Source organism: Pristiophorus japonicus, chromosome 8, assembly GCF_044704955.1.
Source record: "Pristiophorus japonicus isolate sPriJap1 chromosome 8, sPriJap1.hap1, whole genome shotgun sequence".
Lineage (NCBI taxonomy): Eukaryota > Metazoa > Chordata > Chondrichthyes > Pristiophoridae > Pristiophorus > Pristiophorus japonicus.
Window position 1 is genome coordinate 210,558,746 of NC_091984.1, and position 14,406 is coordinate 210,573,151.

The 14,406-nt window shown below is 41.5% G+C and overlaps 1 protein-coding gene across 1 annotated transcript in view; it reads left to right on the forward strand.

The window, feature by feature from the left end:
- Positions 1–14,406, forward strand: part of emid1 (EMI domain containing 1) — a 398,814-nt gene that overhangs the window by 251,054 nt on the left and 133,354 nt on the right. The window contains exons 5-6 of the mRNA XM_070887893.1: positions 4,267–4,328; positions 9,561–9,705. Of these exons, the coding sequence (XP_070743994.1) occupies positions 4,267–4,328; positions 9,561–9,705 (207 nt within the window). The remainder of the gene's footprint in view (positions 1–4,266; positions 4,329–9,560; positions 9,706–14,406) is intronic.

Sequence of the window (14,406 nt, forward strand, 5' to 3'; positions counted from 1 at the left end):
TCCCGCCCGATACCCAGCCAGAGTCATTAACTGGCCGGCGAGTGGGAGCAAGAATTTGGTGGCAGGAGGCCACAGCCGAGGACCCGTGGGAATGGTCCCTGGCAGTCAATGGGAGGAGGGACCTCGAAGGCGATAGGAGATCGGGAGGGAGAATGGGGCTGGGGATTCCAGGGTGATCAGAGATTTAAGGGAGGTTGGGCTGGGGAGGCTCTTCTTTTTTTAAAAGCAATTTAAAACAATTTACCTTGGCCTTTTCTGTCCAGTCGGTGCCTCTCGCTATGGTTCTGCTGCTGGGCTTCAGACAGTGCCAGACTCCCCCTGACTTCAGGTTAATATCAGTGCTGTGCTATAATTGCAGTTAATATAATTGCAGTGCTGAAGAAGTTTTGCATGTTAAGTAGGCCTCCACAACTTTTAATGCCCGTTTGCAACAGTGTTCTAGAGATTCATCTTTAATTCCTGGAGTCTCGGGCAATCCTACAGGATTGGCAATCCTAGCTAGAGATGAATTTAGTACAGAAGTGGATCATTTAGAAACATAGAAATTTACAGCGCAGAAGGAGGCCATTTCGGCCCATCGTGTCCGCGCCGGCCGACAACGAGCCACACGGCCCTTGGTCAGCAGCCCTGAAGGTTACATACAAACCCATGAGCAATGACGGAAAGGCAAAGAGCACCCAGCCCAACCAGTCCACCCATACCACTGCAACATCCCTTATACTAAAAACATCGACACTCCACCCCAACTGGAGCCACGCGATCTCCTGGGAGAGACAAAAACCAGACAAAAACCCAAAAGATAGAATATTTCAAAGCATTGGAACAACATTTGACCTGAAAGTGCTGATGACTTATGGAGCAATGTAAGCATCCATTTCAGAAAGCAGAGATTAAGCGGATGCAAAGAAGAAATCAATAGGTCAGGAATGGAGGTTGTGGCAGGGACTGAAGGCAACGACTTCAGTTTTCCCCATGTTTAATTGGAGGAAATTACGGTTCACCCAGGACTGAAGGTGGGACAAGCAGCGTGACAAGGCAATGAAGGCACTGGGAGGTAGTGGAAGTCACCAATTTTACAAGTTACAACGTAGCACTTAGTAGTAATCATTAATAAAGAAAGAAAAAAAACTTGTATTTATACAGCGTCATTCACGACCTCAAGACATCTCAAAGCGCTTTTCAGCCAATGAAGCACTTTTTGAAGTGTAGTCACTATTGTAATGTAGGAAATGCAGCAGCCAATTTGCACACAGCAAGTTCCCACGAAACGCAATGTAATAATGATCAGATAATCTGTTTAACTGGAAAAACAGCAGGTAGGGTCCCCATATAGCTTCCATTCCACGGGACAAGGATTTCTGTTTTATCAACTCTGTAGAGAATAATTAAGGTTGAATTTTTTTCCGTCCAAGTCTCTCACGAGGTCAGATCAGTAGATTAAGCCAGTTAAGCTTGCTTGTTTCTCAAACTGAATTAATTGAGTTCGCTACATTTTATCAGTCCTTAGCCAAGCTGCTAGTTGTAATGTGTAAAAACAACAACATCCAGATTACTACTGTTCATTTTTAAAATGGTCATTGATCATACGCTGGTTAGTGTGAATCCAAAGTGTTAATCTTACATTACAAGGCAGACCAATGTTGAGGCCATTCCTGGAGTATAGCACGTGACTTTGGCCACCCTACTTTGAAAAGGATTTAGATGCATTAGAAAGGATTCAGAGAAGAATGATCAGGATGATTCCAGGCATTTAGGAATTTAAGGCTCAAGCAACTAAAGGCATTTTTTTCCTGGGGAACAGAAAACTCCTGGTGAACATGATACAGGTCTTTAAAATCATGAAAGCTATTGACAAGGTTAAAATGAGCAAGCTATTTCATTTGGACACTGAGTGTAGGGCGAGGGGCTCGAGGACACTGCAAATTTTAGGAGCCTCAAGCCATGTAAGAGAATATGTGTGGAGAAAACTCGCAGAGAAAGTAGTTGATTCAGGGTCAATTGACGTCTTTAAAAAGGAGTTGGAGCAGTAGATGTGTTGAGATGGGGGTTGAGGACCATCGAAATATTAATCATCCTGATTGATCTTTTTCAAAGGAAGCAGGGCAAGGAACCTTGGCATTCTTTAAAATTGGACATCGACAGTGGTTTGAAAGGAAAGTTCATGGTCAAATAATTATGCATTAACATTTTCTTATGTTCTTCATCATCATCATCATAGGCAGTCCCTCGAATTCGAGGAAGACATGCTTCCACTCCAAAAGTGAGTTCTCAGGTGACTGAACAGTCCAATTCGGGAATTCCAGTCTCTGTCGCAGGTGGGACAGACAGTCATTGGAGGAAAGGGTGGGTGGGGAGTCTGGTTTGCCGCACGCTCCTTCCTCTGCGCTTGTTTTCTTCATGCTCTCGGCGACAGGACTCGAGGTGCTCAGCGGCCTCCCAGATGCTCTTCCTCCACTTAGGGTGGTCTTTGGCTGGTGGGGATGTTGCATTTTATCAAGGAGGCTTTGAGGGTGTCCTTGAAACATTTCTTCTGCCCACCTGGGGCTCGCCTGCCGTGTAGGAGTTCCGAATAGCGCGATGGTTTGGGAGTCTTGTATCTGGCATGCAGACAATGTGGCCTGCCCAACGGAGCTGGACGAGTGTGGTCAGTGCTTCGATGCTGGGGATGTTGGCCTGATCGAGAACACTGATGTTGGTGCGTCTATCCTCCCAGGGGATTTGCAGGATCTTGCAGAGGCAGCGTTGGTGGTATTTCTCCACTATGTTCTTATTCTATTATGAAGTGCATCAGATGATCTCTGTTGATTTTTTTAAAATTTGTCCTTGAGAGGCGGGTGATGCTGGCAAGGCCACATTTAGTGCCCCTCCCTATTGCAGTCGATTGGCATGTTAGGCCACTCCAAAAGACATCAACCATGCAGTGTGGGACTGACATCATGGATCAACCAGATCAGGCAGGGGTGACCGGTTCCTTTTGTCTGAAGGATACCGTGAACAATGTTGGATTTTTTACAACAATGCGGCAGTTTTCACGGTGATTTATTTTTTTGGTGCCTCACAAATGGCCCGATGAATTATTGGCGTCATATTAATAATATTTACAAAGGGAACTACTACGTCATCTCTCTTCCCTACCTCCAGCCTAGGGGAAGATGCGTGGGAGTACCCTGCAGGAAGCGATCTGTTGCCGGAAAAACTTCAAGTAAAGATTAATGGAACCAAATCTATTTATAGTGAATTCTAATATAGTGAAAATAATCCAGTATCCCACTGCACGTATAACTGATGGAATAACATTCCTATAATAGTGTAGCTAATAAGTTTACAGTAAATCTTGAGTACAGGTTTTATTGCACATGGACTAGGAGAGTGAATATCAGTGGAAACTTGTGCTTCCAGTCAAAAAGTGCTTAATTGCTGTAGACTGACCAAATCTCTTCATTATATATTTTTCTCCAATAAACTGCAGGAAGTGGTAAATGTGCTCTTTAAGTCAGTGTTTAGAATGCATCAATTTTACTGTTTACTGTAACTGTGCATGAACTTGCTGCTCCTTCCTCTGTTTCAACTGAACCGTTGGCTCATCGCACTCAGTTGGCTCCTGTTTCAGGGAAATGTTGTGGAAAATCGCTTGCTTGTTTGTATGTTGGGTGATAAGATTTTGCAGTCAGATCCTGGTTTCAATGCCTGATTAGAGAGAAAATAAAATCAGCCAATCTTGCTCTGTGAATGCATAACTTCTACTATAACATTACACTTAGCTTTTGTGTTATAATTCATGAAGCAACCTTACTACTTAACTGGAGTAGTGAACTTAAGTAAAACTCCAGGCTCAGTTGGTAAGTACACTTCATGGAGTGGAACTAAAGTTATACAGAACAGAACAGGTATAACATGGTTTGATCCCTGGTCTGTGTTGAGTTAGCATCTTCAGCATATGTGTTTTGTTTTTCACAATGATCAGTGATCACAAAATAAGATGCCCAGGATTTTGCTTTCAAGTTACAGTTTTGAGGGGGGGGGGGGGGGTTCAAATGGAACTTGATCGGCACGGGCTCGACGGGCCAAAGGCCTTCTTCTGTGTTGTAACCATTCTATGATTCTATGAACTTAAAATGAGAAAAGGGGATAATTCAAGACACTTTTAATTAATACATAGCAAATCATAGCTTGTATCTTATTTTCTCAGAATAATCCACGTCCTATGTTTACTTCTTATTTAAAATATACCTCTTGAAATTCTGACACAAAGCTTTTCTTTTACAGATTGTTTGAACTGCAGTAAAATTTCCCAGCTGACAGATCGTTTGGGTACACTGGAGGCTAAGGTACATTGAGCTGATTCTGACTAAAGTGCAGAGTTTTTAATGAATTCTAGGATATTTTATTTTACATGGAATATGCAGCACAGAAACCGGCCATTCGGCCCAACAAGTCTGTGCTGGAATTTATACTCCACAAGAGTCTCCTCCCATTCCATCTGCCTCATCTCAACCTTTCAGCATAACTTTCTATTCCCTTTTCTCTCACTCACTTGTCTAGTTTGCTCTTGAAAGCATCCAAGCTATTTGACTCAACTACTTCCTGTGGTCACAAGTTCCATATTCTAACCACTCTGAGCAAAGAAATTTCTCTTTATTTCCCTATTGGATTTTTCAGTAACTACCTTCGCCCAGAATTTGTGCTCAGTGGCAAAGCGATAGCATTAAAGAATCTCATCGAAGAATTCTCACAGACAGCAAACCAGGAAGTAAAAAGCACTAATTCAATTAACTTAAAAAAAAATTTACGGTGTGCAAAATAAAGATTGGTACATATACGTGGAGTTAAGGTAGAAGTTGAAATATTGGCCCACGTTTTGCGGTCGGAGGCTTCCCGTGGACGGATGCCTCCGACCTGCATAAAATCTATGAACTTAACTCGTAGTCTGGGAGGTTTGGAGACTTGCGATCCTGGGCCTCTACGCATAGACCTGCATAGAGGCCCATGTATCCCAGGAGCGTAGGCACTTCGCAAGCGTCCCTGTGATCACATGGGTCGGCCCAATCAATGAAAGTAGGGGATCCCCATTCATACTTATGGTGAGTTTCGTTTCTACGGAGCTGCCATAAGTACGAATAGGAATACTCCTAAAAACACACAAACACATTAAATACATTTTAAAAACACATTACATTAATTAAAATGCAATTAACTATAATATGTTAGATAATAAATATGTTTTTTTGAAGTTTTTATATTTAAAAAAATATTTTTTTATTATTTTAAAAATCTACTAATTTTCTATCATAAGGAGAAATTTGACATTCCAAAAATATAAAATTTGTTTTTCAGGGCTAGAACAGTTGTTCAGCAGTCAATATGCCCTTAAAATCCCAGTTATATCTATTCCAACAAGGCTAAATTTTTAATGGGGTGTTTAACAGTGCAATTAGATTAGAAAAACGTAAGTTTTCATCAGTTGAATTGATTTTACTGATTGCCGGCTCTGGGGAGTTCCACTGCATGGCTAGTGTCAGAGCAGGGAATGACTGACCGCAACTTCAGGATATATGTGATTATCTGCACAAGTGCTAAATCCTGAAGATACGGTAAGTTTCAGAGGGGTAATGATGGCGAACTGAACAGGATCCTGTACAAGTTTAAAAAAGGAGGCAGACAAAAAGCAGGAATCTATAGACCAGTTAGCCTAACATCTGTCGTTGGGAAAATGCTGGAGTCCAATGAAGCAGTAGCGGGACATTTGGAAAAGCATGATTCAATCAAGAAGAGTCAGCATGGTTTTATGAAAAGGAAATCATGTTTGACAAATTTGCTGGAGTTCTTTGAGAATGTAATGAGCAGGGTGGATAATTGGATGTGGCGTATTTGGATTTCCAGAGGGCATTCGATGGGGTGACACGTAAGAGGTTACTACACAGGATAAAAGCTCATGGGATTGGGGTTAATATATTATTTTGAGGATTGGCTAACTAACAGAAAACAAGAGAGTCGGGATAAATGGGTCATTTTCTGGTTGGCAAACAGTGACTAGTGGGATGCTGCAGGGATCGGTGCTGGATCCTCAACTATTTACAATCTATATTAATGACTTGGATGAAGGAACCGAGTGTAATGTAGCCAAGTTTGCTGATGATACAAAGATGGGTGGGAAAGCAAATTGTGAGGAGGACACAAATAATCTGCAAAGGGATATAGACAGGCTAAGTGAGTGGGCAAAAATTTGGCAGATGGAGTATAATGTGGGAAAATGTGAGGTTATCCACTTTGGCAGAACAGCAAATTATAATTTAAATGGAGAAAAATTGCAAAGTGCTGCACTACAGAGGGACCTGGGGGTCCTTGTGCATGAAACACAAAATGTTAAAATGCAGGTACAGCAAGTAATCAGGAAGACAAATGGAATGTTGGCTTTTATTGCAAGGGGATAGAGTATAAAAGCAGAGAAGTCCTGCTACAACTGTACAGGGTATTGGTAAGGCCACACCTGGAGTACTGCGTACAGTTTTGGTCTCCATATTTAAGGAAGGATATACTTGCATTGGAAGCGCTTCAGAGATGGTTTGCTAGGTTGATTCCAGAGATGAGGGGGCTGACTTATGAAGATAGGTTGAGTAGGTTGGGCCTATACAAATTGGAGTTCAGAAGAATGAGAGATGATCTTATTGAAACATATCATCATAGGCGGTCCCTCGAATGAGGATGACTTGCTTCCACATGTGTTCACAGATGTTTCAATGAGGGACCCGATATTCCAGTCCAGAACGCCAATTGAAGGCGTGTAAGATCCCGGGATGGCAGGACTGACATATGAAGAAAGACTGGATTGACTAGGCTTATACTCACTGGAATTTAGAAGAATGAGAGGGGATCTCATAGAAACGTATAAAATTCTGACAGTACTGGACAGGTTAAATGCAGGAAGAATGTTCCCGATGTTGGGGAAATCCAGAACCGGGGACACAGTCTAAGGATAAGGGGTAAGCCATATAGGACCGAGAAACTTTTTCACCCAGAGAGTTGTGAACCTGTGGAATTCTCTGCCACAGAAAGTTGTTGAGTCCAGTTCATTGGACATATTCAAAAGAGAGTTAGGTGTGACCCTTACGGCTAAAGGGATCAGGGAGTATGGAGAGAAGGCTGGGGTGGGGTACTGAGGTTGAATGATCAGCCATGATCATATTGAATGGTGGTGCAGGCTCGAAGGGCCGAATGGCCTGCTCCTGCACCTATTTTCTATGTTTCTATGTTTAACATAACTTCACTAGTTTTGAATTCAATACCGCTAGAAATAAATCCCTGTGCTTTGTCAGCATTTTTAATTGCCTTACTGACCTGCGATGCTGCTTTTCATAATTATATTTTGATCAAATTTGAATTCTGTCAACAGAGGAAGGAGATTTCTAGATCCTGTTGAACGATGGAAAATAAAACCTCTTTTAGCAAAATAATTAAATGGCTTGAGACAGTAATGCAATATGTAAATTATTGCACTGCCAGCTGGTTATGGCATCCAGTAAACAACAAAGAAGGTTTTTGAAATTGTGAAATGATTATAAAATTCTTTCTGAAAATCTACTCAATGGAAAAATGCAGAAGCAGATCTTTTCCATGTAGGGTCCTGCTTGTTTCACGTGTAAATGGTTTGGAATATTTCACACAGGTGTTCGAGGTTCTTTCACATGAGTTTTGAAACATGCTTAAGAAAAGCCTGAGGTAATTTTCTGCATCAATTGCTTTATTTTTTTAACTGCATAAGATCCAGGCGAAAAGTCCCCTGCCTCTTATAGGCACGTTACAGTCAATGACCATTAAGGCATCAAGGGTCATCAAGGAATTAGACAATTTCCCAGCTTTTATTCATTCAAAGATCTGACCTAGAGAAATACTACTTCTTATTGTGGGTTGTGGCTGGACTTGGATGATAACGTTATGTCCCTAGTTCTATTATTGATCACTTTTAATCTGCAAAGGACAGTTTGGTCCAGTTCAGTTCGGTAGGCCTCCAATCATATTGTGGACTCAAATGGAATGACACAGTTGTGTGTTTGATCATTGTTTTCTAGATGTTCCCTGATTTTTTTTTTTAAACACCAAAATGTCTTCAATTTATAAAGAAGATATATACTTTTGCCAAGGCTAGGTCTTGCAGATCCATTGGCAGGATAGGCGCACCAATATCAGTGTTCTTGTTCAGGCCAACATTCCAAGCATCGAAGCACTGACCACGCTCGGTCAGCTCCGTTGGGCGGGCCACATCGTCCGCATGACAAACACGAGACTCCCAAAACAAGCGCTCTACTCGGAGCTTCGACACGGTAAGCGAGCCCCGGGGGATGCAGAGGAAACGCTTCAAGGACACCCTCAAAGCTTCCTTGAAAAAGTGCAACATCCCCAACAACACCTGGGAATCCCTGGCCCAAGACCGCCCAAAGTGGAGGAAGAGCATCCGGGAAGGCGTTGAGCACCTCAAGCCTCATCGCTGAGAGTAAGTTGAAGCTAAGCGTAGACGGCGGAAGGAACGTGCGGCAACCCAGGCTCCCCAACCTCCCATTCCTTCAACCACCATCTGCCCCACCTGTGACAGAGACTGTAGGTCCTGAATTGGACTCTTCAGTCACCTGAGAACTCATTTTTAGTGTGGAAGCAAGTCATCCTCGACTCCGACATCCTTGACTAATAGAGAGGTCAAATAATCCACTTTCCTGCATTTTCTTCCATATAGCAAAGTTCACTTTGCCTTTCTCTAGTCCAGCAAAGACGAGGCTTCATTCTTCCTGGGCTAGAGAAAGAAAATTCAGCCAGGTTTTTTGCCCTTTATTCCGACCTCCATGACACTGTTACAATGTGCATGTACAGAGATGGAAAGTGAGGGCAGGAATGAGCTCAGCTGTGGTGTCCCACCAGTGGTCACAGACATTATCCAGGCAAACACCAGTTGTTCTCAGCAGATGAAGAATAACTCTTTGGATGGGGGTATTGAAGAGCTGCCCAATCCTGTCTTCACCTCGACATGTTTTTGTGTGACAGCTAAACAGGTGAATTAAAGAAATCTATATTTGTAGCTTGGTAAAGTCCAAGGTGTCAGAATTAATGGGGTTAGAACAAAAAAACTTTACACAGGGTAGTTAGAATGTGGAATTCTCTGCCAAGAATAATTTATGAAGCAGAGTCCCATCAATTATTTTGAAAGGGATTTCGACAGTAGCTTGAAAAAGATGAATGGTAAGAAATGTCGAGGAGGTGAGAAGGAGAGTGAGATTCGACTACAAGGCTCACGTGGAGAAAAATACTGGTGCAAACATGTTGGGCTGATTCTTTCTTGGATTAATTTTTTAACAGTAAGTGATTCAAACCCGATTTGTTATGTCGCAATCTTCACTCCTAGATCAAAATATTAATGATCCACCTTTATGTGTATTATAAGCCCTGACACTAAGTTTGATCCTGCTTCCTTTTTGAAAGTTTCCCCATGGTTGGAATTTTACAACCAGTACTTGCAGTGTTTATGCTCACAAAAGTCACTAAAAATCCTTGACCGCTTTGTCCTTGCACTACAGGTGGCTTTATTGGCAGCTGCCGAGCCGGTCAGTTCTCTAGTGACAAACCGTGGACACCTGACAGTTAAAGGAGCAACTGAAGATGCGTTTAAACTCCGAGGTGCCCCAGCTGCACGAGGCATGCCTGGAGCTCGGGGACCAAAAGGTCAGTAATAATAAAACACACCCATATTTTCTTTTAAAAAGAAAATAACATATATTTTGTGGATTTGATTTCTCATGTGCTTCATTCAGCTGAACTGTTTTCAGGGCGGTGATTTATTGGACAATGCTCTCTCAGTCATACTTTGCACAATCTGATTCAGTGAGAAAACAAACGTGTCTTTAGGAATAGTCTTTGGTTTATTCATATAAATTTTCACTATGGCTAATAAATTATATAGCAATGAAATATTTGAGCTGCATTCTTGATGACCAGCTTATTTTAAACCTTCCTTTTATGGACCATCTTTGGGGAAATCACCATTCAAAACTATTTTTATCCCTTCCCCCTGGTTGTACTGTTCTTTGAAAATTAGAATGCCACACGTTTGCCACATTTTCACCTTATCTTTGTTGCCTCTAGACTTGACTATTCCAACGTACTCCTGGCTGGCCTCCCACATTCTAAAGTTGAGGTCATCCAAAACACAGCAGCCCGTGTCCTAACTCGCACCAAGTCCCGCTCACCCATCACCCCTGTGCTCGCTGACCTACATTGGCTTCCGGTTAAGCAAAGCCTCAGTTTCAAAATTCTCATCCTTGTTTTCAAATCTCTTCATGGCCTCACCCCTCCCTATCTCTGTAATCTCCTCTAGCCTCACAAGCCCACGAGATGTCGGCGCTCCTCAAATTCTGCCCTCTGGAGCGTTCCTGATTATAACTGCTCAACCATTGGTGTCCGTGCCTTCAGCTGCCTGGGCCTTAAGCTCTGGAACTCCCTCCCTAAACCTCTCCGCCTCTCTACCTCTCTTTTCTCCTTTAAGACCGCTCCCTAAAACCTACCGCTTTAACCACACCTTTGATCATTTGCTGTAATTTCTTCTTATGTGGCTTGGTGTCAAATTTATGTTTTGTCTTATAACACTCCTGTGAAGCGCTTTGGGACATTTTACTACGTTAAAGGCGTTACTGGGTGCCCTACTTTAGGAAAAATGTCCAGGCAATGGAGAGTGTGCAGAAGAGATGCACCAAGATGATACTAAGATGCTCTAGTAAGGAGAAAGACAAAAGACACAAGGTTCTTTTCATTAGGGTAAAAGGACATTTGAGGGAAGGCATTTAAAGTTATGTACAAAGAGTTTTGATAAGGTAAATAGGGTAAAACATTGGTAAAAATATTGGTTGGTGAGTCAGTAATCGGGGCAAAATTTAAGATCAACAACTAAAGACTAAAGGGAGAGGATTAGCAGATTTATTTTACACCATTATTTGAATCAAAACTCTCAGCTTTCTTAGGGTTCTTAGGACATGGAATACCCTACTCGAAAAAGACTTGTGTGTTCTTTGTCCGAAGATTTAATCCCGTGAAGTAAAGGAGGACAGCTGAGGATACATTTCTAGTTGTGTCATGTTGCCTTGTCTTTTGATTTTTGGGTCAAGTAGTTTAGGCTTGTCTGTGACTTGTAATATTGTTGGTGCTCCTGTCATGCTGCAACTACATTTTTGAAAAATTCAGACTGCTATTTTCTGCTTTTGCTTTGAAAAATCAAGTTACAGCAATTCATATTGTAGCAAAAATGTTAATCGGTATGCAGAAAACCCAAACTTGTTCTGATTAGCATTGCAGTCCAGATCTTGTCATCAAAACTGTAGAAAATACCCTGTAGGAGGTTTCATTCAAACAACCAAAGGATCAAGTACCTTATTGGAGCAAATATCATAGAATCCTATAGGGCAAAAAGCAATTCTCTCTTTTTTTAGCTATATGTTATGTCAGGTCTAGTAGGACCCAACTGATTGAATGGAAAATATTAAGATTTTTAGTTCAAAAATGATGCAGGCACCTAAATAACAAAAACACCAAATATTCTTATTTTACATTGGTTTTATTTTCAGGAAAGAAGATCGCGGTAATTCATATAAAGTTGAGTCTGCTTTTGCTTTGCTTGTAGCAATTTGCCAACTCAAGTTCCAGACAGGTTCAAAGCACAGCATTCTACATTTTAATGGATGCACAACGCAGTTGCTTCATTTTAATTTTAAATCACTTGTATTGTAGCTTTCACAAAAGCTGATGAGGTTGATTTTGTTTTGTGAACCAATCTGATTAATGCACCAACTGAAACATTTTGCCCCAGTAGATTTATGTCTTGCTTTGGTTTAATAGATGCTTTTATGCTACTTTTAAAAATTTGTTGCTTGCTTTACTTTTTGCCAGGAGTCACTGAAATAGAGTCCACTAGATCATTCAGATTTGGGTCTCCAAATCATGCAGTCAGAATCAAAAGTCCAACCATTTAATTGGACTTTGTGAACGTTAAAGTCGCCCTACTAGCAGAAAAGCTGGTAGCGAGCATCTACAAAGTTGCCTCCAACATTTTTCCAGGAGTTCGGTTGTAGTCAGTCATACAGATAATTCGACTTCACCTTGTTTGGGTAGTTATAAAACTTTAAGGCTCGATGATTTCAAAATTTTCTTTGGTCAAAATGTATAACAAAGTTTGTATTTGGGGCGCATCTCTGGGAATATAATTTATAATGTATGTAATGATGTGATGAATTTTCAATGGATGATAGTCCTTATAATTAGAGGTGATCTATTCGCCATAGAATAACTTACGGTGATTACATCATTTTGCATTTTAATTACTGGGGCTATTTGTCCATTTAAAACCTGTTTGAAGAGCATCAGGTTCAAATTGCATTCCACACAACAGCTAGATCTGCTCTTGCATTGCCACTAATCCATTTGGGACTTGGAGAGGGTGCATCAGTTTCACACTGTCTTTGAGCTCTGCCCTAAATTCTGCTGGAAGTGAGGGAGGATGTAAGCTGTGCCCACCTTAGCTAAAGCACAGCTGTGCAAATGATGGGTTTAGACCAGGATGACATCCTGACCAGCATTTATCCCTCAACCAACTTCACTAAAACAAGAAACAGATAATCTGGTCATTTATCTCTTTTCTGTTTGAAGGACCTTGCTGTGTGAACATTGACAACTGTGTGTAACTACACTTCAAAGGTACTTCATTGGCTGTGAGGCAATTTGGAACATCCTGAGTTTGTGAAAGGCACTATATAAATGCAAGCTCTTTCTTTTCTTATAAGAATTAAATTGTAATATTTACACTCCATGATCCACTGATCTAACTTATGCTACTATAAAACAGGCCTATATTAGACCAGCAGCTGAGGACGGCTGGTGCTGGGATCTTAAAGATGAATCACTGTGTTCTATTGCTGTTCGATAGAGGCTCATTATTTTGGATTGGTCTTTTGTCAAAAAAATTGTTCTTTATTATGGAGGCTCCCAGCTTCATTTGGAATTCTCCTTTTAGACTATTTCTTCTTCGAGGTATTTCCCTAAAATGAAGGGAAGGCTGGAAATTGTTTTTCCCTATGGGGATTCCCACCTTCTGTAATCTATTTGTAAGAGGGGAATGAGGAGGACGGACAACAGGCAGTCCAGAAAGCTAGGCATGTAAGGCCTACTTATAGATAGATTGAGGAGTTTATTTCTCAATATATGCATTCGGTCATGTGCCAGAAGGCTTCCATGTTCTGTGAGGTATGTACAGATGTTCCTGGAGCTGCTACTCGGTCCTGGATGCCCTGTAATATAGAAAAGCCCTTTTTGACAGTGCTGCAGTGGATGACATTGCACTCTTAAACCACCTCTGCCATCTACCAGACATTTTTGGAGTGTCTTTGCAGTGACGCCATAGGGTTCTGATGCTCAGCAAGTATTTGTCCTTTCGTGCCAGGACCTCTGATCATCATTTGAATGTGCATCAGCCAGAGACTGGCATCTCCTAAGCCTCCACTTAGATGCATCATGCCCCACCTCCAATACCTCATCATTCCTTGTGAGTTGTGAATCACCCTATGTCAATTACTGAGCTAGACTATCTGTATCGAGCGAACCTATCTGGACTGATTAGTGCAATAACAGGGTTCATGATGGAGAGGGCCAGTTTCTGCTGGCAGTGCCAGATGCTGAAGGTTCTAGCATTGGTTCCTTCTCTGCAGCATTTGTCCATGGAGTTCTGGAGAATGAGAAATGAATGAGCTTTCTGATTTCTACTTTTTCTTTCCTGGTAGACTCATACAAAGGTTCTTTCGGAGTTTCAGCCTCAAAAATAGAAACCATTTCTGTCCATTGACCATTCGTAGTCAGCACAAACCATCTGTGGGTGCAGGCCTTCCCACATCTCCATAACCTACATCTGCTGAGCATGTTTCCAGGATATACGTTGCCTCTTCCTGTCTGTCCGCCTTCGGAATTGTGCACAAGTGTTTCCTGTATAACAGAAGAATGATTCCTATTATCAGTCACAGACATTTGAATTTGATAACTAATTGAGAATTTTCATCACTTCGCTTCCCATAGAAGTAGTGAGGCTTCAGCAGTTCCCGCACGCATTGCAAAATGCTGCATTAATTGAATTGAATCTTCTCTGTGCAAGTGCCACTGCAGATCATTCAGTGCACCGGGTGATGCCCTTCGATTTGCAAAAGCACTTTTAGGGTGAATATAGGTCTACTTTCTGAAATGATCAAAATATACATTAACGATAGCTTGCAGACTTTGTAAGGTCATTAATCGTCATCCTGCATTGAAACGGATTAAAAAGGAAAGAAAGACTTTCACTTGTATAGCACCTTTCACGACCACTGGACATCTCAAACGCTTTTACAGCCAATG